Source organism: Harpia harpyja, chromosome 4 (genome assembly GCF_026419915.1).
Source record: "Harpia harpyja isolate bHarHar1 chromosome 4, bHarHar1 primary haplotype, whole genome shotgun sequence".
Taxonomy (NCBI): Eukaryota; Metazoa; Chordata; class Aves; order Accipitriformes; family Accipitridae; genus Harpia; species Harpia harpyja.
Genome location: NC_068943.1, coordinates 59,381,353 through 59,406,152, shown reverse-complemented (window position 1 = coordinate 59,406,152; position 24,800 = coordinate 59,381,353). Strand labels below are relative to the sequence as shown.

The 24,800-nt window shown below is 37.3% G+C and overlaps 1 protein-coding gene across 2 annotated transcripts in view; it reads right to left on the bottom strand.

Annotated features, from left to right (window-relative positions):
- The window catches only part of WDPCP (WD repeat containing planar cell polarity effector), a 161,292-nt gene that overhangs the window by 105,907 nt on the left and 30,585 nt on the right, over nt 1–24,800 (bottom strand). For both annotated transcript variants that reach the window (XM_052784223.1, XM_052784226.1), the window contains exons 3-4: nt 1,900–1,984; nt 139–183 (exon numbers count right to left, since the gene is read on the bottom strand). In XM_052784223.1, the coding sequence (XP_052640183.1) occupies nt 139–183; nt 1,900–1,960 (106 nt within the window). In that variant the 5' untranslated portion in view covers nt 1,961–1,984. The remainder of the gene's footprint in view (nt 1–138; nt 184–1,899; nt 1,985–24,800) is intronic.

Genomic DNA, 24,800 nt, shown 5'->3' with positions numbered 1-24,800 from the left:
CTTCCTTGCTCTACAGAAATACAGGGGCATGTATTAAGAAGAAATTTGAAGTTGCACTTTTCAGAGCAAGCAGCCGGTGCCAAAGATTGAATGTTTGGAAGTTTTGTTCTGTTTTAGTTATGGTTATTTATACTTTACCTGGCTCTTTCTTGTCATAGTACTGGTGGATCCCAATATCTTCATCTGTACAATGTAAACATATTTAATTATGAATGTGACACTGGAAACAAAACACAACCTAGCAAGCAAAGTTCAGCATCTCAATTTTTGCTAGCTGGAGCAGAGTGTTAGGTGCTAAAACACACGCAACGTTGGAAAAACTACAGCATGTAGTCCGAGTACTGGTAGGACTTTCAAAAGCCAGCAAGCAAGGGCTGAAGGAGAATGGGACAGGTCCTTACATTTATTTGGAGCTCTCGTCCTTCACATACACTTTCATTCTCTTCCAGCTGACAACATGCAAAAGTATTTTTACCACCTTCCTAATTAGCATCTTTTGTGTTCTTTCACAAGGAAAGGTAAGGATCACAGTGAAAAGCGTACCTTAGAATAACTTAAAATGTTTTCTGATGACTGACACAGCTGAGCTAAAGACAACAGGATTTTTTTAAGATTCATGAACTCACAAAGTTGCCCTTTCAAAGGATCCAATATTCTTAATCTATAGGTATTATTGTCTACCTGGTTTCCATGGCACAGAAATGTGGATGTTTCAGGTACATTGGGACTGCAAGCCGTACCAGCCAGCTCCTGATGTGGCTGACTGGTAAATACTTAGGTGTGCCATGGCAAGCTCCACCAAGTAGATCTAAGTATGGCTTTAAGTTGCACTGTTTTAAAATAATCAGTTTGACACCGCATCTGTCTCCTTCTGAACTCAGACAGGGATATACCATGGGGAGAATTTCCTTACATGGAAGAACGCAGGAAGGCACTGCAATGAGCAGGCAGCTTTTAAAACAAGACAGCAGTCCTCCCTTCTGCCTCAGAATTTCAGAATGAGGTTTGTAGGCAATGAATAAATGGACAAAGAGGAAGCAAGAAGGTCAAAGGTGGAAACTAGGCACAGTAGGCCACAGTACACCTTTAATTACAATAAATCACAACTGTGTGTTTACTTAAACCATCAGAGTTTTCTAGGAAATACAGCTTTTGACTTTTTTGTATTATTGTCGTTACAGAACAGTTCTCACATGAAGGTGGTATGCCAAGACATATTGAGACTGTATTTGAATAATAACATTCAACTGAATATTCATTTGTATTCAGTTGAATTGTCAATAATATTCAAAATAATATTTCAACAAAAGTATTGTACACTACAATTGGCATAAATAATATTTTGATATGGCCCACTTAAAAACCAGTGGGAGTTTTTTTAGTATTATATTTTAGCAATAGCAAGGCAAGATGAATGAAGGTAATTTCTACACGGCTAGTAATTAGTTATGTGTCTCCTGGAACAATCAATTAATAAGATAAATATATCCTTGTAAATATAAAATTTCAAGTAATCATGCAAAATACCCAGAACATGCAGTAATTTTTTATTTTCATGCTAAGTACAAATCACAATGCCTCTGCATATCACTAGACTATAGATCTTCATTCACCCAAACTAGGCATTAAACTGAAGCTTACAGTCAAGTAGGCCATGGCTTCCTGAAAAGGTAAATGCATCCAATTAAATATAATCTTAACATTTTTTACTTGAAAGGATGCTCTAGTTCTATGACAAGATAAGCAAAGAAGCTGACCAAGTTCAAACATTGTATTGCTGCCTAGTTTTCTTTCTCTTAAGTATAAAAACCACTTCATTTGGGTATTCAGAATTTTGTATCAGTTTAATATTCATCAACAAGCTTTGCTGTTTTGTTTTAGTAATAGGTAACAGCTCACCTTTAATATGTAAGTTAGTCCTCAAAGACCACAGAAACATCTCAGTCAGGCAGAAAGACATCTGGTGGCAGATGGAGCCTTAGCACTATCAAAAGAAGGAAAGACATTGCATGAGCAAATTAATTACCCTCTATCACCAGTGAAACTGCAAGTATTTTGGAAACTAAGTGCTAGAAGAACCTAGCACCGATGATATTTTGTTATATGTAAGTTGTAGTTTTTGAGCACAATAAAATGAATAATGCATGGGAAAGAATAGGACAAGAAATGTATATATGTCTATAGATACATCATATACAGAGACAGATCAACATTTGTTTAAATTTACAGTTGCTCTCACTAAAGTAAATAACTTTGTGCTTGATGCTTCTCATATACACGTTATAATCTATTTTTACTATATGGTTATTACCTTGACACATGCAAAAGTGAAGCCACTACTTAAAGATCTGGCTTAGGAGAATTTGACTTTTAGGCCAAATTTTTTAAACACTGTACATTGGGAAGAAACAGGTTTGAACACATGATATTTGCAGACATTAGTTATAGTGCTAAATATAAAAAGAGATGTCTTTCTAAATAAAAATAAGCACTTACACTAAATCAATTAAACTAGACAAAACAACAGATGTGAAGCATATAAAATATAGCAATTGAAATATTATGTACCTCGACTACAGTTATAAGCTGTTTTCTGTGGTTTTTTAAACAATCCATCTGAATATTCCCACTAGAGGATGTGTTGGGTTTCAAAGGAGCATTGGGAGTCTTCTGAGACACAGTAACCAACAGACTTCCCTAGGTTATTTCCTGCAGTGGTGTAGTTATAAGTGGGCCATCAGACCAATTACTTTCACTTATTTCACTAAACCCAAGAATCCACTGAAAGCTGGACTCAGAAGGGGAGTTAACACAAAGACAGCACCCTTAAGAACCACTGCTGGTATGGTACTGTACTTGAACTTTTTTTCTTTTTTTGAAGTGGACTCTTCATTTCCTTTCCATTAGTGCCATCTAGATAATGAATCAATTACAAGATGATTGCAGAATTCCTATCACACAGAGTATCAGGCATTTACGTCAAGAGTGCTATGATGAAAAATACGTGCAAGAATCTCAGGTAGCATCAAGGAAGCTATCATAGTCCTAGCAGAGGTATGAGACCTTGAGGTATTATCATTCAAGCTAATATGTATGTTTTGATGCACTGCCTAATCCACTGAAATAGCACCAAGTGGAAATAGCATTTTCTTTACACTGATCCCCAAATGTACAAAAAGTCTTGCTGACTTACTAAATCCCATAGTTCTATCAAAAAAAAGCAAAAAGTAAAAGCTCACAACTCGCATCTAGTAAATGGAATATACTTTCATCTTGGGCGAGAATGAGGTTTGGAAAAAATGCAAGGAGATTAGTAGCATGGTGGTCTGTTGAACATGGGAACCATTTATTGTATAAATATGGATGAGGGCAGCCCCTCATTTTCCATGTGGACTACACTAAAAGGAGATTGTACATTATAATTTTATTTGTTTTCTCTTTTTTTACTTTCTTACTTTAGCAAGTGAAACAAAACTTGCATTCCCCAAGGCCCATAGATCCTAGATTAGAATCTCTCACTAATAGGAAGTGATTGAATTGGGTGAACTTCTCAAAATCCTATCATGGTTTGACTAAAAAAAACCCCACAAACCTTTGATTGGCAGATGATCTGTTCAGCTGGAGAGGAGGCACATCTGCCCAGAAGGCAATGTAAGACTAGGAGACTTTGGCATGACAAATAATCTAACATAAGTTCCCCAAATTACTCCAAAGCTCCTGTATGTAGGCTCCATGGGCCTTTTTAGTTGTGTCCTCCTATTGAATATAAAGCTATCCGATCATGTTTTAATGCTGCTGTGTGCCTTCCAAACTGACAGATCAGAGAAGTCTTTCAAGTCCTTATTTTTTCGTTCAGTGTCAGAGACACAGAGGGAACTCTCCAAAAAACAGAAGCAAGCTTTTAAATGAGCACTAAATACTCAGTGTCCAAGAGAGATTCTTTTAAAAAATTTGCCCTCAAAAATGAGAGAAAGTTTGTAAGAAAATGTTAAAACCCCAGACTTCTAAAGAACTGCAGTTCAGTTCTGCACTGAATGACCTAGGTGAAGCAAAATTCTCCACGTACCTAAAAAGGGAATTGAGATTTTGTCAATTATTCTAATCTTGAGTTTAGCTTTTTGGTTCTCCCTTTCTTTGGACTCTGAGCACTCACAAACCAGCTAATTATTTGAACGCTGGTTACTGTTGTGTCAGTGAGAATGGACATCTGCCCAAAAAATACTGGTCCAGTCTAACAATACTCTAATCTGAAATACCTTCTGATTAGTTAATAGTCTACAGGAGAAAAAAAAAAAAGAGAGAGAGAGAGAATATTTGCTTCTGTAACAAAATATGGCATTGTAAAGTCTGAATATTTTGTTCAGAGGAATTATTCTTTCTTGTTCCTTTTGAAGGAATATAAACCAACTTTAAGAGTTATGCAGCTACATCTCACCATTTACCACATCATTATATTCCAGCACAATGGTGATGAGAATGATGAAGATGATGACAAAAAAGGGATCTTTCTGTATTTGAAAAGTGCCTCTCAGTATTTACAATGTTCCTTTAACTACATGAGCTAGGCCCTGCTATTGCAAAGAGGTAGGTATGAAAAAATATAAAAATTCCTCCCATTGAGCTTTAAGGACTCCATCCCTCCCTCTTTAAAATTGATTAGGATTTGGCAAAAAAGGGATAAAATACCTCTACTGTTGAGGTAAAACTGGCATTCAATTTAATAGCTGGTTCTTCTTCTGGCTCATGCAACACTGATTGTCTGCTTTCACAATATCTCCACAAACAATCAGCAGGGATATTTTGATGGTTGTAAAGGCTTACTGACAAATGGAGATGTTCTACAATGGTTAGCCTGCTCCAGTATCTATGTTAGGAGTGCTTTGTTTAAAAAAAATTCTCAGTTTAGTAAATCTTTGCTTAACTACTAATAGAGAAAATAACTATCTGGCCACTTCGTAACATCAACAAATGCTGAAATTGATTTCTAGGGTCCACTCCAACACCTTCAATATAGCCGCTGTCATGCCAAATAATTAGGAAGTATGCACTGCATGAGTGATTCAGGGCACTGATATTGTATTTCTCCTCTTTCCATACAGTTACCTGGGAGAGTGGGGTGCTTGTGAAAGGCAATGCCCAGCTCCCGAGGTGAGTGCATCCCAAGAACATGGACCTCTGAAAATGTGTTAGGAGCAATGTAGAGCTAGAGAATAGGAAATGCTGACTACAACAGAGCATCTGAACTTTGTATTTTACATGCCAGAGGCATGGCTCGGTGTCACAACACTATCCCAACCGCCCCTCTAAGAGTAAATCCTTTAACTGCCAGGCTACAGGACAGCATTTGACGACCATCTGCCTATCCCACTGAAGGTCGGCCAGTGCGCTCCCAGAAATCCAGCATTCCTAGCGAAAGAGCGATAAAAAGGGGGATGCCCTCCAAAATATCGCTGTAGTTTGGGGGACACTCCTAGGAGCAGAAACAAGGTAAAATACAAAGCTAGTCTGAAAGCAGGTACCTCTATGCCACAGCAAAGTTACAAAGCTACTGCAATAACATGTATACACGTAATAGATGAGGTGCTTCAGATGTGGGTTTGGGCAGACACTGTAGGACAAAATGCCCAAATAAAAGAAAATGCTGCAGAATCAATTTTCACTACTCACATGGTATCAGACTTTCTTGGCAAAAAATACTATACCGGGAACTATTCTATAAGAATCAGCACAGGCCACCCTTCTGTCTTCTCCTACTCCAGACTGCTTTCATGATCTACGGGTCTAATTTTTTTTTAAAAAAAGAAAAACATAATAGCCACAATGGACTCTAATTCAGAAAAATATGTAATTTTTTATTTGACTTTGGATTAATTACACAATAGCTCTACTAGCTATAGATTCCAGAACAGATCACCCTTGACCTTAGGTCTGCCTCCCTTACTCCACCCCTCCAATGTTAACATCCTATCTCTGGCATCACTACAGCTCATTCCCAATGTCTGATTTGTAACTCAGACATCAAATGTTCAACAAACAAGGTAAGACATCAAGTCATCCTACAACTTATTGTGTGTTTCTGTGATATAATATTTGAAGCAGAAATCATTGGCTGTTTTTTCTTCCTCTTCATGACCAATTTCTCCTTCACCAAGGAAACTCCCTGCAGCACAGATATGCTTCACAAATGTAATATTTGACTCTGTAAGATAAAGTTTAGATTGAACTATGTGCATTAGATCAGTAGCTACTTGCTGTATGCTTTAAGTTGATACAATTTCTTTGTGTAAAGCATGTAAAATAAAATTTTAAAGATACTATCTTTTACATTTTTAGCTACATCAACTTAAAATTTATTGTAATTATTCATTTAAAAATAGACCAGTAAAAATTTCTCAGTCATGCTCCCATAGATAATAATTGCAAAATATTCTCCCAATCTTACAAGATAGGCTTCTACTTTTTACAGTTGTATGTATAGCCTGTTTGATACATAATAAACACATACAGAAATAAAGTCAGTAAAATCATGAGAATTTGTAAAACTTCATTTTGTATTCTGGCATTAAGCAGAAACAATCCAGATTCTTCCTTCACATGTACAATTTATTCCACCAAAAGTCAGCAGCACAGCAATTAAAGGAAACTGCTAAATTTCTATATGTATATTAATAGTTTTAATTTGGTTTCGTAAGAAAATGATGCTTATGTCTGTGTGTCAGTCTAACCTTTTTACATTTTTAATCCATTGATCAAGCTAATCTTCCGATTTGTTTTCTCAGAAAAGAAATTCTCAAAAACAAGTAATTCCTGCAAATGCTGTGCAAATCTGCAGGTGGACACAAGGAAAGATTGTCTTAGTACTAGAACTGAGGGACATGTAGAGATAGCTCAGGCCCTAATCACATTTCTTGGTGAAATCTGTAGATCTAGCCCAGTCGGAACATGTTGTTTCTTGCTAGGCTGGAAGACCTAACAAAGAGGGTATAGCCTATGGAAGACAGTGGTGGCATGGTGGCCATGAGTGCTGCAGACATGGGGAGGAACTGGACAGGAGAGGGGAAAGAAAGGGTGGCAGGTTGTAGGGAAAAGTGTGGGGGGTCTGAGACTGCAGTGTATGGGGGAAAGGAGGCAGATGTGGGGATTGTGAAGAGCGTATATTGTATATATTGGCTATACCACTGCCACGTAAGAGGCAAGCACAAAGCACACATCAGCTGGGCAGAGGAAGATCATTGGAAATTCTTTAGTTCTGCTGCTTGGTGAACAAATTGCCATATAGACATTGCCAAACGTACTTGTTTCTCACTAATGGATGCAAGTGAGTAAGCAGGCTACTTCTCATCTGTGACACTGGCCCAAATGTTTAGAGCAAATCACGCAAATAGGTATGTGTGAATAGCTTCTTGCTCCTGTGTAGAAATCTAGTGACTATAGGAGTCCGATCAGGTTTTAAGGCCTTGGCTCAATGGGTCCATTGGTAAGATCAGCTCTGAATTTTTAGCCACAATACTTTTAAATTTCACAAATGTTTCGATTTAAGACATTGTAGAAATAGCACAGAATGGCATAGTTTTGATTTGGTTAGAAGTTAAATGGGTGCAAAGATAGCATTCTGATTTACCCTCCCACTGTGCAATCCTTTCTTTGCATTGCACAGGTTAGCAATTCTACCACCTATGCAGAAAATAAGCTATTCTGACTTCATTCTTAAATGTTTCATTCATTTAATTGTGGAAATTTAACTTAATTTTCTGATAAGTAGAGGTTCTAGTCTTCATCTTTCACTTTGCATTGGCAAAGTCTGAGATGCATGTATTGTAAATAGAAGCTCTGCAGTGCACAAAAAATGGCAGTCAGGGTTGGAGTACTATTTACAGTAAGACTGTGGTTAACCACAACAGTGAACGCTGTTCTGTCATTCAAGATCAGATCAAAAATGCCGTGGCTACAAAAAGCAAAAGACTGAGCTGATAAAATTTGCATCAAATGGGTTACTAATTCTTCTGTAATGGCAAATGCAAGCTGGCTTTGGTAGTGCCCATTCTTTCTGCTTTGTTGGCACCCATGACTAGACCTCTTGCAGCTGACCCACTGGTATCCCACCAACCCCCCTCTGCTCCCCGATACCTCTGCTTCCAGATCATTGTTGCAGTATGTCACCTCTCCCTTCATAAGCAGGCTTGGGCTCATCTTCTTTTTTTTCTCTTTTTCTTAGATGCTTGGTGAACTGAGATCCCTCCTCACCTGCAGCTACTTTTTCTGAGCCTAGGTCAGCCCCTCCTCACAGCTACTACTCCTGGGACTGAAACTCCTTGCCTAAGGTCTTTGCTCTCTTTAATAGCACAGCGGGCTTTATTCTTACCTTTATTTACTTCTCTTTTAAGTCCCTTTTCCACTGAGAAAAGAAGTGTAAATTTTGTAGTATAAATGAAAATCAGGTCCCCTGTCCATAAGACCAACCTCTGATTTTAAGTAGAAATACAGGCATGCTCTTATAAATCTACTCAGTGCATAATAATTCATATTATAATATTGGTTTAAGAATATTTTCAGCTAACACAAGTAACAAGTTGTTCAATTATCATAAACCTTAAGTTCTAGGCAAATATTTACTGTTGCTATATTTATTCTAGACAAATATTTACTGTTGCTACTTTCTTTCTCTTCAATGCTACTTTCTTTCTCTTCAGACTTCGATGACTCAGATTATTTTTGCCAAACACATGAATGAAGCACATTCTTCTCCTTATTCTAACTTCCCCGATCTAAATAGGAAAACTATTTTGTAGATGGGTGAACAACACACAAGAGCACTCTGTATTGAAATACATAGTAAAGCTTCTATTGTAAGAAAGGCCTAAATATGGCTTGCAGAATAATCACTGAAAGGAAATACATTATCTGATAACTCAAGAATTCTGGCATGAAAATTATACATTGTAAATTTATTCCCATATGCTGTGAAGTTGTATCATGCTCCATTGAATTAGTGAGGTTTGTTTTATTGTTTTGTGAGTTTGAAAATAATCCTTTTTTTGCAATGACAGTTACATTTACCAAGTTTTCATAGTTTAAGATATTTACATATTTAACTGTAAAATATACATATAGATCCTTAAGAACATTAAGACTATTTGACACATACTAAGAACACTGAAATTCTGTAAATGCTGTAAAACAGAACAAACATTTTATCTCCAGTTGATATCAATTAAGATGACTTCTTGCACAATTATCTTGGGCTTAATATATTTATACTCAACTATTTTAACTGCATTCAAAATGTTGAGGCCCTGATCTTGTAACTGGTTCTGCAGTGATGGTCTCCTTACCACCATGGCAAAGCTCATAGTAGGATCATATCATTAAACAGTAACCATAAAAAACTGCCACCAGACTTAATTTATATTAATATTAAGCACCAGCATTTGATACATTATTTTAAAACAGATTAGTTGTATGTGGGCAAAAAGCCATGCAGGCCATTGTTCAGGATGTGAATTGCTGGCTGAGACACAGCTGTCCAGTTCATACTCTGAGCTCCAAACTAAAACTCTATCTACTAGTTAGACGGTGCTGAAGTTCAAGGACACATGCAGAAACACTACAGGAAGTCTATTGGGGGTAACTTGTTGCCACCTAATTATGTGTTCCTGTGTTAAAACCGAGGCGAGGCACAATTTTTGCTGCGTTGTCACCCAAGTAGATGACAGGATCAGAAACTAAATTCTTGCCTACTGCCCAAACCACACTACCATCTCCACTACCTTCAGAAACATATTTCCAATACCTATTATTGGTACACTCTTTTGAAAGACAGCTATTGATTAACTGAACAGATAATAAAGTTAACAATAGTGAAGCAGAATGAATTTGAGGGAGCTAATGCCATTTGTCAAGAAGATACTTAGTTTATGTAGCAGCCACACCTCTGACAACATTAATGAAGCTAGGAATCACTCTCCAGTTGATACTGCAGGCAAGTGACACAATCTATAACAACACTCTAGCAGAGTGGGTGTGAAAAGTTAAGAAGGTTGCAGAAAATAGATATAATTGACCTGGGTTTTTACTTCACAGAATGAAAAGTTCATATACACATTTTGATAAAGAACCTGAAGGCCTTTATATAAACCAGAGAGTAGATAAGTGATCCAAACTACAGATATCCAGTGCTGACACATGACATAAGGTAATTACAGAAGTACTAAATGTCAAACTGTTTTATGCTATTCTTTTAGATAGTGATTGTTGTTGTAAATAAACCAATTTTTCAGTACTAAAGGTCAGTAGGTCATAAAATTTCATAACAGTGATTTCTTACCATCAGCCAAAAGAGAAGATAACAAAATGTCTCTTTTTTAAGCTAAGCAGAAACAAGCATCAAAAGGTGAAAGGACCTGCAAATTATTCAAGCGCAGGAAAAGTCCTTGCTCCGTTGCCCTACCATTGTTACAACTCCTGTTTGCAAGAAAGGAGGTTTATATCAGCAGGTCTTTAAACTGAGAACACCAGTTCACATTGGAAATTAATTATGTAAATGTGTGAATTTACAGCTGTACTATTGACAGCAACAGATCTGAATTGTTTCTTTCCACTTACGCTTCTATGCATAGGCATTTTAGTTCATCAACTGGCCCTGCAGCATGGGCTGCTACTATTAAATAAACAGCAGTCAGAACAATAGTTAAGTCCAAAACAATGAGTTAACCATAGTTCAATCTGAATTTTAACTATACTTGCACCTAAACAAATAAGATTCTTCTATATTTTTATGCAGTATTTCAGATTTAGCTATCAAAGTACTAACCAGATCTCTAAGAATGTCATGTCAGTTAATTTTTTGAAGTGCAGCACTGAAAACAGCATGAACATCTATTTAGTTTTCCTTTTGTTTATGTGCTGTACCAACAAATGTCTCACTGAACTGTAGAGCTCTTGCCTTTAATATTTTATACTATGCATGTTAACTGAGTACTTGATTAAAGAATTTTCAAAAGCATGTTGGCAAACATGTTGATTTGATTTACAAATCTTGCAAATTTGCAACCGGTCTTTAAAAACAGAAATATATTTCTGAGTACACTGTATGTGCTGAATAAATTTACTAGAACAGATTGATTACTTTTAGATCTACAACATCTTTACATGTGTTTTTTTGTATTCTCTTCCAGAATGTTTTGCCATTTAAATAATTTTCAGTAGCCTCTTTATGGTGACCTATTTTCTTCTGTTTTGTTTTGATGCAGGCAATAAATTAGGCAAGCAATAAATTAAGCTTCACTAATACTTGAAAATCACCTTTGAATAGCCATTTGCAAGGCTCATTGAGCTTCTTGTTTGCGAGCATTTATTTTTAAATATGGTTTTTTTCTGCTATACTTGAATTCCAGTTAATCCAGTGAGACTTGTATCTTGCTTTCTTCAATGTAATATTAAAAAAACCTACAATGCCTGTGTGTCAGAATTCCTTTTAAGAAAGATTTGATTGCAAACACAAACAAAAAGCTTTTCTTCTTTTGTACTTCTTTATGATCTTCAAACAGGTTTCTATGAAAAGGACTAATATTTTTTCAATTTTAAGCCATACTCACCTTTGCAGTTAGGAAAGACAAAAAATGAAAATTTCATGTTACAATAATTAATTCCTGATTGTAATGCTACAGTATAGTTTATGTTATGTTCTAATTACGTAGATATGCATTAGGGAAAATAACTTTGAAGAAAAAAATGCATTTGTTTAAACATTTTCATAATCACATTTGAAACTGTTGAGCAGTGTGGTCATATATAAAACAAAACGTACACAGATTTTAATATTGAACTACAAACTACTCTACTATTCTTAGGAGAGCCATGAGAGTAAAATACTTGGTCTATAATACAGCTAGTTTCAGAAATCTACCTTATTAAAAAATGCAAACAAAATAGGTCCAGTCCACAGCATGAGACAAACAGCAAGTTGGGGCAGGGGGTTGGGGAGAGGTAGAGAGAAAGAGAGGAGAAAGATCAAGCCAAAACTGAGTATTTTTTACAACGAAAAATTATGATTTAAGCAATCCAGTTATCAAAACCAAAAGAAACTTTTCCTGCCAAACAGAATTAACTTGAGATGCTCAGTTAATTCACTAGTTTACTCATGACATGCAACTTCTCTTTTTAAGCAGTCAGGTCTCTGGCAGTGATACCGATCTGAATGTGGCTGAATGGGATGCGGTCTTTCTGAATCCGCTGATGAAGAATCCAAGGTAACCCTGCCTTTTGTCCAGGTTGCCAGACTGCTGTCTGTAAAATGGACGGCCACATGACAGTGTTCAGCTACCACAGTGATTAAGTGCTGACCAAGAACATAAGCATAAAAGAAAAATTTGATGGGCTGAATCTCTTTCCATTGACTATGTAGGGGACCCAAACTGACTACAGTACTAATACAAGCATTTCAAGGGCCAAAAGCTCAGTCCAGCTTCATTCTACCTATTATGTGAGCAGCATAAGACAAGCTGTCAATAAGATACCTGCAGTTGCCTTTGACCGGTATTTAAAACAGATTTGGTCTCAAACCTGTCCTACAACAGAAAGACAATAGATTTAGTAACTGCCAGCACCATCCCTATAAATTTGAGTATCCATAGTAAAGATAAATTGAGTTTCCGTATCTGCAAGAGATCACATAGATAACGGGTATCATCCAACACTTCTTAAGGAAGACTTTCCTCTTGCTAATACTACCATCACCACTGGATGAAAACTGTTAGATGCCACTTTATTATCAGCTTCATCTGCCTCAAAAAGCAGAAAATTACAGTATCTTTATTTGATACGCTAGATATTGACACTGATATAGAGGTAATTTCATTCACCAACCCCAGTTTCATCTCTTAAAAGAATATATGAGCAGGTGACCCGCCTGGTGGATGAGGGAAAGGCTGTGGACGTTATCTTCCTTGACTTCAGCAAGGCCTTTGACACTGTCTCTCATGGCATACTCCTTGAGAAACTGGCATCTCATGGCTTGGATAAGTGTACTCTTCGCTGGGTGAAAAACTGGCTGGATGGACGAGCCCAGAGGGTTGTGGTGAATGGGGTGAAATCCAGTTGACGGTAGGTCACAAGTGGTGTTCCTCAGGGCTCGGTGTTGGGCCCCGTTCTGTTTAATATCTTTATCAACGATTTGGATGAGGGGATTGAGTGCACCCTCAGCAAGTTTGCAGATGACACCAAATTGGGAGGTAGGGTCGATCTGCTTGAGGGTAGGAAGGCTCTACAGAGAGATCTGGACAGGCTGGATCGATGGGCCAAGGCCAGTTGTATGAGGTTCAACAAGGCCAAGTGCCGGGTCCTGCACTTGGGTCACAACAACCCCATGCAGCGCTACGGGCTTGGAGAAGAGTGGTTGGAAAGCTGCCCGGCAGAGAAAGACCTGGGCGTGCTGGCTGACAGCCAGCTGAATATGAGCCGGCAGTGTGCCCAGGTGGCCAAGATGGCCAATGGCATCCTGGCCTGTATCAGAAATAGTGTGGCCAGCAGGAGCAGGGAGGTGATTGTCCCCCTGTACTTGGCACTGGTGAGGCCGCACCTCGAGTACTGTGTTCAGTTTTGGGCCCCTCACTACAGGAAAGACATTGAGGTGCTGGAGTGTGTCCAGAGAAGGGCAACCAAGTTGGTGAGGGGTCTTGAGCACAAGTCTTATGAGGAGCGGCTGAGGGACCTGGGGCTGTTTAGTCTGGAGAAAAGGAGGCTGAGAGACCTTATCGCTCTCGACAACTACCTGAAGGGGGGTTGTAGTGAGGTGGGTGCTGGTCTCTTCTGTCAGGTGGCTGGAGATAGGACAAGAGGAAATGGCCTCAAGTTGAGGCAAGGGAGATTTAGGTTAGATATTAGGAAAAATTTTTTTACTGAGAGGGTTGTCAGGCATTGGAATAGGCTGCCCAGGGAAGTGGTTGAGTCACCATCCCTGGTGGTATTCAAAAAGTGAGTAGACGGGGTACTTCAGGACACGGTTTAGTGGGCATGGTTGATGGTTGGACTCGATGATCTTGAAGGTCTTTTCCAACCTAAATGATTCTATGATTCTATTCTATGATTCTATATGCGATTGCTCTAATTTCTGGTCAGCACAGGCTAGTAGTCCTTCTTAAATTCTGTAAAATAATGCACTGGTGGAATTTGTACATTTTATGTTTTATAATGTTCTTTAAATGTAAAATGGACTTTTATTCAACTCTCAATACTTTAGAAACAACCAGTTAGCCTGCAGCATCTTCTCAACATGTAGTTGAATTATGGAGAGAAATGTGAATTGGTTCGCCATAGAAATAACCACTTTTTTTTTAGATAATACTGGTGATGTACTATCTGGCTCAGGCTTACTGTCTTACTTGTCCAGCTGTATATTGAGTTTGTTTTCCTAGTGGACAGATCTGAAGGAGACAAGATTGATATAACCAAATTATGTGCATCCTTACTATCTTTAGTCATGAGTTAACATATCCAGTATATTTGATCATCTACCCTTTCTTTTCATGACAATGCTTATTAGCTCTACTCCCATCACTAACTGATGCATTTATGGTACTTGTTGAAAAAAAGCAATACAAAGCAGCTCTTGCTAATATAAGAAACGTTTATTTAATGAAGGAATCAACCCTCCAAAATCTGTTAAAATTATAAAGTACAATACCAGAAGGAGTAATTAGCTTACTAAAGTATAAGATTAGGCAGATTCCCTGTTTTCATTTAACCAGCCATTGTTACCTGTCTGGTTCCAATTTTAAAATACCAGTTGTGAACTCAACCAGTGATTTACAACAACTACTCAAATATGCTACAAGCAGAAAAATCCATCTAGCTAATTTTAAAAAAGTTTGTAACTTAAAATTGGATCTTGTTATCACTCAGCTCAGAGGAAAAACTACTACTGGGTCGATTGGTCCAAGCTCCTATTGAGCACAGTATGTACATTAATATTCTGTTCCAAATTACAGTACTACTATGATTTACACAAGAATAGTACCAAACACACTTACCAGATTAGGGCTAAAGTTTCCTGGGCATTGTATAAACTGTCACATTACAGAATTCCTTAGAACCTTGTTACATTGTTGTCATAGGTCTAATCTAAAAATCTCTTTGAAAATCTATGAACAATTAACTTCAAAACGACACATGACATAACCTTCAATGCCTAATATCTTCAAAGAACTCACATGCTACCAGTCATTCTGTGTATTCATTCAGAAGCTCCAAATTGTATATAGAAAGAACAAGATGTTCACAATATCCAATTATTCTGTTGTCTGATATGCTTAAGAAAGACATTTTACTTTTGCCTAGATTCTACTCCCAAATTAGAAAAGAATTGACTTGAGTCTCAACTAGACAGTCCAGGTACTAAAGAAAAAATATACACCTTTTAACAGCTAAAAGAAACATAAATAAGTATCGTATAATTTCTTGGAATAATTAGAATCAAATTAGTTATACAACAACGCATGTCAGCTTCACAAAGCATACCCACTGATGTTGAAATTTGTATTACTTAAATATATATGCAAATACTAAATTCCCAAGTTGTTAGGGAGCATGATGTTAGGGAGATTCACTGATTTTAATTCCATGTGTTCTTCTTGCAACGTAAACACTGCCTTTGGAGAAGAAGGGCCCTTACAATCTCAGAAAAGATATCTAAGTGATGTATATGTAAAATTGGAGACAGCAGTACCAGCAGCCCTCGATACAAATATGGTACTACGAGCATATCAACATATACAGGTGTAATAAAAACATGGACACTTGTGCCTGAAGGGACATTTTGCTATCTTTTTTTGTTTAAGGCTTAGGAGGCTATATGGCTTCTTAAGAACCTCCTGAAGAAGATTTTTATCCCTACCCTTCCTGAGGTCAGTGCCAGTTCCTCCAGCTGTCAATCGACATTTTACTAGAGAAGGTCTTTGGAAGTTTTGGCAGCTTTCAAAAGCAGTTGGATATCAGAAATCCTAAACCCAAATCTGAAAATTCATGCAAAGATGTACCAACTTCTCCAGGAGGAGTTATTTTCAGAATCACCATCTCCGCGGGCTGGCTTTGACAAGGATTTGCAGGTGGCAGATTTCTTTGCTGAGTACTCATGATCTAGACATTAATGGGATCTAACTGAAATGTACTGCTTTGTACTATGTGCCACTTTTGAAATTTAATGATTTTTATTCAACCAGTCTTAGGAACTGATTCCGTAACAGCAGAATTTTCTTCCTATTTCCATTCTCCTTCACTCACCTTGTACCAATGTCCTGGGTTAGAAGTGCAGACTTCAAAATGGTATTCCTGGGATAAATGGCTATAAAACCAGTTCCCTACTCTGCTGTCTGCACATTCTTACAACAAAGACATATCATTTTTAAGTTTGCTACTGAATGAGGAATCATGATGATTCTAGGAAAAAAGAACATTATTTTACTGAGAGTTTTATTTTTAAATCTTTACTAGCAATGGCAGAAATTTACAAACTGCATCTGTTTTACTATTCTTGCTGCAAATATATGCAGTGAAATTAAAATGAACAAATTTATTTCTAAAAGAAGCAGTAATATTGTAAGCAAGTGCTATAAAGTACAGATGCTTCTCTGTCATTAATTAGGTAAGAGATGGGTCCATTTTTCACTTGCATGGGGTCTATGTACATTTTTTTTGTTTTTACATTAACAATTACGAAATGTAATAATTTCACTGCTTTGAATCATTCCACCCTCTCTGAATCACCTTTAGTTATCCACATTTTAATCCTCTGAATTCCAAGAACAGTACTCAACAAAATAATGCAAATTAAAGAAGAAATTAGGTAATTCTAGGAAACATAAAATGATTCTTCATTAAATCTACCAATACTTGAAGTTAAGTAAATTGGGTTTTAAGAAAACAGAGCTCCTTGGTGCAGAAGCACCCTCTAATGGCTGGCTACTGACTGCTCTGAATAACAACTGGAAAAGCAATTGAATAGCTCCCCTAAAAAGGAAAGGAAACTGCTAAGATACAAGAGAAACAGAAATGTGAAAATTCATACGCACACGCACACATATTCACATTTCACACACATTCTTTGCTGCATATCCTTAACACAAAAAAAAGAGCAACATAAGTATGATAAACTTTTTAAACTAGAGCCAGTATTTCCTTTTAAAACAATAGTCTCAATAGCAGATGAAATAGCTTTTTATATTTGCCCAGGTTTCAACAATTCTTCAAAATTTTAAGATAAACAGAAACTGACTTTCCTATCTTATCTCGATTAACTTTTACAAAAGAAATCTAGTCCAAAAAGGCTTTAAGAAAAATGCTATACTAAGTCCAAATCATACAATAATTTAGGCTGCAAGGAACTTGGAAGTCATTGGGTTCGACCCCCTGCTCAGAGTTGACCAGCTCTGAAGTTAGATCCCAATAGTGGAATACTAAGTTAAAAAACCAAAGAGTTATACTTTCTTTTGTTGCTAAAGTTGTACTAGAGATACCGGAAATGTAAACCATTTCTGCTGTCTAAAACTATGCCTTAATATCTTTTTTTCCCCTTCCATTCTATGGCTTTGCAGGGTGGGTTTTTTTTTTCTGAAAAGACCCAAAATTTGCTCATCTAACTGCATTATTTTACCTCTACCCTAGAATCTGTATTTAGCATACAGTCCTTTATTATTAACTGTTAAGTATAATATCTCAGTGTTCATACAAAGCCAGTGGCAGATAGAGAGCAGTTAACAACATGAAAGTAATGAGGCTAACCGACCAACTTGCTTCTCAACATCACTTTTCAAATCTCTTTGGGCTAAATTTTCAGCCAGTGTGTGGGGAATTAGCCATAGAAATCCCATTAACGTTAATGAATGTTCCATGGTTAACTCCCCATGCTCTGTGCTGAAGATTTACCCCTATATCTCTAAAATAAATATGTGCAGATGCCAAAATTCTTTTTATAGAGCCTGAAGAAATTAAGGACTCTATTCTCAAATAATTGACTTATGCACATGTATCTTTTTCCCCCACGGATCATATTCTACATACCAGAATGGGTGTAATATCTGCATTATTCTCACTGAAAAGATTATCCAAAGTGCATGTTTACTGCATAAAGGCTGAGTTTAGTTAATTGTATATTTTACAAAAATAATATATATATTGAGTCGGATTTGTCTCATAGTTAAATACATGATGCACAGGTTGAACAGTATTCAGTATTGTTAAGAACAGCATGTATTTGTACTTACATTTCTGAAGAAAAGACAGTATTTAGGAAAGTCATTAGTCTGAAAGAATTGGAAAGTATTCTATATCCCTACAGAAAGACAAAATACAACTAGGGCAATATAAGCCTCTGCAAGCAGTGGCTGAGTCACTGTTTAAAGGTGGTGGAGGATGTTTGTTACATCAACTAGGAAAATATGAAGCTGGGAAGGGCTTCCAAGATCAAAAACAGAACCTGCCTTCTGTTTTCAAAAAAGGGGGGGGGGGGCATATTTCCGTCATCTTTTCAACTCCCACTTGCAAGAATATACCCTCACTATTTTTACAATTTTAATTTAGAAGCCTACTTGCCTAGATGAGCACATCATTTCAAGCTCCATGACGGCTTAAAAAAAACTGCCAAAACAACTTCTTTGCCAAAGCTATGCTTTGCTTTGGCAAAGCACTAAAATTCATGTTTATAAATTTTTGGCTTCACTGGTATTAAAGTACATGCATAAGTGCTTTATTTATCTGAGGGCTGCAACTGCCCATAAAGACATAAAATGGTGTTGACCTTTTACTATACTGAGACTCTTTCAGGCTTCTGATGCATTTCAGAGATGTCTCAATCCATTAAGCCAATGAACTGCTTCAAACCACATTCACTTGCTAAAATTTGGGAAATAAATCTTCAGTAACACTCTTTTCATACATGAAGATTTACCTTACCTTCCTTAAAATGACTATTCTTGGATATCAGACTGGAATAGGTCAGGTGTAACACCAAATTGTCTGCATCTTTCCTAGAAATAGTTTATTAGAGTGTTAGCACTATAACCTCAAAGAGGACAGTCTACTTCCTCCCTGAATACAGAACCGAAAAATCATTTACATGGAGCCTGTGCAACATGTTTTATCTGAAAATAATATACCAGCTAAACGAAGACAGAAGAAACCCCCTGAAATTATGCAGTGAAACCATATTTGAGAAAATTCACTTAGAGAAACCACAATCCTTCTGGTTATACCTGGAGCTGAAGATGGTGCATTTAGATAGAACTTCTTTTAGCTTATGTACAGACTCTTAAAATCATTTCTAGATCAAAGATTAAGTGTATAGTCCTCCTAAGAACATCAAACTATGTAACTATAAAACAATCCTCTTTCAACAGCAACACATTTAGACAGATTCCCTCTTTCCATTGAAAGGTCTTTCATACAAATCTTTCATAGCCAAGATAAAAAAGGGAATTTTCCCGGTAACATTCTTCACAAAAATGCTTTCAGCTAGAACTGGGGAATCTGGAATGAGGTAAGGTCAGGCTGGTGGGGATGGGGAGGAGAATCAGTCATGTAAACAGGTTTTATATTGCATTTATTACAAACTCCCCTTATTTTCACTTGCTTCTTTGGAAATTAGCACAGCCATGACTGGATTAATTCTCTGTGGGTTTCCCTCTGTACTATTATTGAGCAGTCATGGGAAAACTCAGCCAAATGAGTATGGCTCTAGTGAAGCCATACATCTAGGAGGAAGGGCAATCACCAGAACACAGGGTTTGTCTAAAAAAAGACATTCAAACTGATAGGGCACTTAAGCTGACCTCCCCGAAGTGATGTTCTCATACTTTAATTGAGCTGAATTTTTGATGTTTTATGTCATTCTAAATAAAAAGGAATAATTTTATAGAGAATGTTTGTTGGTTTTCTGGTTTTACAGACACATTCCTACCTATTCTTCAGGTAGCCTGTCATGTTTCATCCCTCACTGCACTGCTTCACATCTGAGCAGGTCTTGTATCCATACCTGTGCACCCTCCACAGCTCCAAGACTATGTGGACTAGCTGAAACTGCTCTGTTTAGAGTGCTGTAAGACACCCAGGAATGTCTCTTTTGAGTACAATGAGAAACACAGACATTACAGCAGCCACGCCTTTCTCGCACCTACAGATCATGAGAAAATAAAAGGCAGAGATTTCTGCATGCCTACTGCCACGTCCAGCATTTCCTTTCCAATGGTTCACAGTTGGTGTTCCCTTTCCACTGCTGGAGAGGGATGCCACCCTGGTACACCTGGCAACACTGCTATCTCTTTTTGGTTTGTCTAGTGGTTTTCTGAACACAGTCTTCAAGATCTCCTGGGAACCTGCCTCAAGACAACATACTCCATCAGCATCAACACACCTTACAGGGGTTTATTCGTAGCAACTAAATTGCTGACATCTGTTCTCCTCTGACCTGCTCCCCTATTGATGTTTGGCAGTACCGGCTGGAGTGCTTAAGTATATTTGTCCATACTTGATGCTGTCCGCTTGTGGCATCCTATAAAGTATTCTTTCCCATAAAATTTTTCTTTGCATAGGGTAATGGAGGAAGGGGAGAGAGGACAGGCACTTTTGTCTTCCCGATACCACTTGAATATATTGAGCACTCTATTTATGAAATGTCCCCACTGCTGCTGCATTTCACAGCAGCCTCCTCCCTAAAAGCGTAAGAAATTTCCACAACAGTCCCAACAGTTGTTTCTCAATATTCAACTAGCCTGCAACTGACTGGCATCAAGAGAGTGTAATGAGCTTTCAGATGGTAATGGCAAAATGCCTGTTGGCACTGCCAAGAACTCCCCTAACTGTGGCAGCTCTGGAGTGAGTTCAAAGATGGACAGTGGGCTATGGTGTGCTGAATTTTTGCTTCCACCACTGGTCATCCAAGTTGTGCATCATTACACCGCTTCCCCTGATATATCAGCAACTAGCTGATCTACCCCTAAAGCAGCACTCCACCAAATAAAGCTGCTTCAGATAAATGTCCTGGGGAAGTAACTACACTATTCATCTACCCACTCCTCCCCCTTCATTAGCTGTATGGCCACAGCTTCAAAAGCTTTACGAAATCACGGAGCCAAAACCATTTCTCTGCATGACTACACATGCACGTGCACAATCTTACTTGCATTAATGATTATCATGATCTATGGTATATGGTTTGTGCTGCCTTACAGCAGTCCAAAATGGAATGGCAAAATTAATGGACATAGGGAGAGGAACCATGTAAGTTTTCCAGCTTCACTCCCAATCCTAAAATTTCTGCAAGTATTCCAGGCACTGACATATGAAGAAAATGCATAAACGTGTAAAAAAGTGATTGATCCACAGCATGGAACTGAGTAGCATAACGTTGCACTATAGGCCCTACCTCCAGGATACTCAGTGGCTAAATCACAAAAGTAGGGAACACAAAATACATTACTCTAGCATACTGAAGTTATAGAGAGGTATTTCAGTTTGATATAGTCAAGTTACTCCACATGGAGTAAACAAACTATTCCAGTTCCCCCAAGTGCTCTTCATATCTGAAAACACCTTTCTATACAGATCCTTAAGGATCAGGAAGAGCCTGGGATACTGCAACTCCTGCATCAATACATGTTTTCAGGGGGTTTTAAGGCAATTCATTGTGATGAAGTCTCATACCTGTCCTGGCCTTTGTCCTTTCCAAGGATTTCTTCATGAGATGTGTGATATTTAGTAACTACATTCCTTATTTGTCAGCCTTCTTTCAGGATTGCAAAACACATACCTAAAAAATACTCCATTGCTCGATCACGCTAACACAAGTCATATTAATTAAGAATATGTTTGTGTAATTACATGGGAGAGGTGCTTTGCACAGCAGCTAAAGTACATGCAACATCTATAATAAGCAACCCTGTGTGTAAGATATTATTACAGAACAGGGTTCTTGGTCTGAAAGAAAGAAGTAATTTAAAAATTGATGCCAACTCTTTGGTGTTTTCTAGGTCACATAAATTGTTATTAGGACCCGATATATTTAAATAAGAAAGCACATGAAATTGTATTTTATCTGACTCAATAGGAACAATCATTCTATAGCATTTGCTGAATAAAGTCAAACACATTTCTTCCAACAAGTTAATTAAAAATGTATCATTTACATACAACAACCAGACCTGAATGGCTGTTGCAAAACTTTTACTTTCTTTTGACCACTTTACCTAAAAGAATAAATATTGATGCAGTCAAATTTTTGCATCTTACAGTTATAATGATCACTTTGTTTAGAGCTAACTCTTCTCACAGATCCAATAAACAGAGTTGCACACACTCTGTGATAAAGACTTGCAAGCTAAAAAAGCTGTTAGCAGGACAGTCCAACTGTCCTTAGGCAAGCAAGCTCCCCATTTACTGCTTAAAACAGGTAGCGATAGAAATAATGTGCATATGCTCAGCAAGACATTTTTATGTTGTCTTTTTAATTTTAATATCAAAGTATTCCAAAGCTCAATTATGCTTCATTAGTGAAACTGTGACTATCCCACTTAATTATTTTAATATCTCAGGATTAGACAAGGAATGCAGAATTTTGGTAAAGCAGACAACGAAGGAAACACACTGACTATTCCAAGAAAAAAAAAAAAGCTGTATTTCATGTTTTGAGCCAATCACCGATGAGCCACAGATATTGTATTACAGATGATTGCTTTAATCCTAAGGCATTTTAGGGTGTATTTGAAGTAACACAAGGGAAGCTTGTTTTGATATATTCACAATATAAAGCTACTAGGAGATGACTCCTAGATTCACACAGTGCAAGTTAAGTTCTGTCTCCTGCTTTGAAACCAAAAAAGGCAAATACTTGCAAGCAGACTTAAAGTCAAAATAACAATTTATCACACAGCTCTTTCCTGTGATATCCCTTTTCCTTCTGCATATCACAAAACTAGAACTACAAACATGCTCTCATTCATCCTGTGTTACAAATCTTTCATTTGCAACTGCTAACTTCTCTGTACACATTTCTCCAAGTTTTTAAACACTGCTTTCACCTTCACTGACTTCAGAAACTTAACAGAAATAGAACTTTACACAATGGCACCACCTAGTGTTTAAAATACCAATTTTCAAGCCTTACACTGACCTCTACTTTCACTCACAGTTGATGAAAAATTTAACTATTTGAATGAGAGCACATTTCTTTCAAACGAGACTCATTTCATGTTCTGCCAGTTTGCATTTGCGTCCTTCATACCCCAAATTACCTACAGCACGAACTCTGCAAGCATATTCTTAATTTAATTACCAGCTGGTTTTCATTTAAAAGAAATGCTTAGGTCCCAATGGATGACCTGTTTTGTGATGAAAGTCAATAAAATTGTCTCTAGAGCAGGATTTAACTGGTTGGTTAAGTGGAAATCAAGCTACACATATATGTATTTTAAACCATTATCCAAGACAGTAAATTTCCTGTAAAAATGTAACTCTTGAAAAAATGTTTACTTAAAAGATTAAAGGCAGGCATTATCATAGAAAAATGCATCACCTAGTGCCCAAGCTTGTCTTTTATTGTCACGGGCAGGCTGGCAGCCTTGCCATTTAGAAGTGTCAAACCACCTTACTAATTTTACAAGTGTACTTCAAGTTGTGAATAACTTTGCAAAACTTTCATCTGTGTGACCTGAAATACAAATAAATCTTCACCAGGTTGAGTTTTCTTTTCTGGAGGTGGAAAGTGAGGCAACTTTGCAGCAAAAATGGTTCAGTTGCTTAAAACTCTATTAACTTTTTCTTTAAAAGTATTTCAAATTTTGCAGGGTGGATCTTTATCTTTGAAACACACCCCCTACTCTACCTAGGCTGGACCTTAAAAAAAAAAGATCTCTGGCCTTTGGTGGGAAAAACCACCGTGTTTTTCACAACTGCTCAGTAAAAAAAAAATCAGTTTTAGCAAATAAGGTCCACAAAAGTTCCATTCCTACTTAGGATGCTCCAGTCTCCCTGTTCTCAATGCTGATTAGGCAGTACCTAACCCTTTCAGCCCCCTCCTAAGACACTATGCATCATGCTCTTCAGTCTCCTGCATTTCAAATAAAAACATCCTGTTATTCCCATACAGTTTTAGTCCAATGCATACTGGATACAGGGATTCAGAATAACCTTCCCAATTTGCTTGCTTCAGAAGTTGGAGGCAGAACAAGGACCCCAAACAGAGTTCCCAAACCCAACAATTACTTTCTCTCCATTACAGGCACAGCTGATCCCAAGTACAGTTCTCATATACAGTGTTTTAGGTAACAGGTATGTTTTGAAATGCTTAGTGCTTATCAAAGAAAGCACAGATATGGTCTCTATCCCTGAATCTTAGTTTAATTCTACAGTGGTTAAAGCAACTCGAGCCACATTAGAAAGAATTCTTCAACACCTCACCTTCAACATATAGCGCAGAAATTCTCTGCCCTTCTTGTAATAGTGAAGGACTTGCACTGCAGAAATATTCCCATCCTATTAATCTCACCTACTTTTCCCAATCTAAATGTTTAATATTTCTCCTCCATCTCACATGCTCCTCCTCACAAACCTAACTCTTGCTTCAGGTGCAATACTTCTCTCTATCCTACTCTTCCACCTGATAATTTCTTCTTTATCTTTTGCAAGCATTCATGTAATTTATTTTCAAAAAACAGTTAGATCTTTTAAATTGCTGGCTATATTCAAGTCACATTCGCTCAATATAAATAAAGGCAAAATCTATAAAGGCAAATTTTATCAAAAAATACCTACACTTTTTC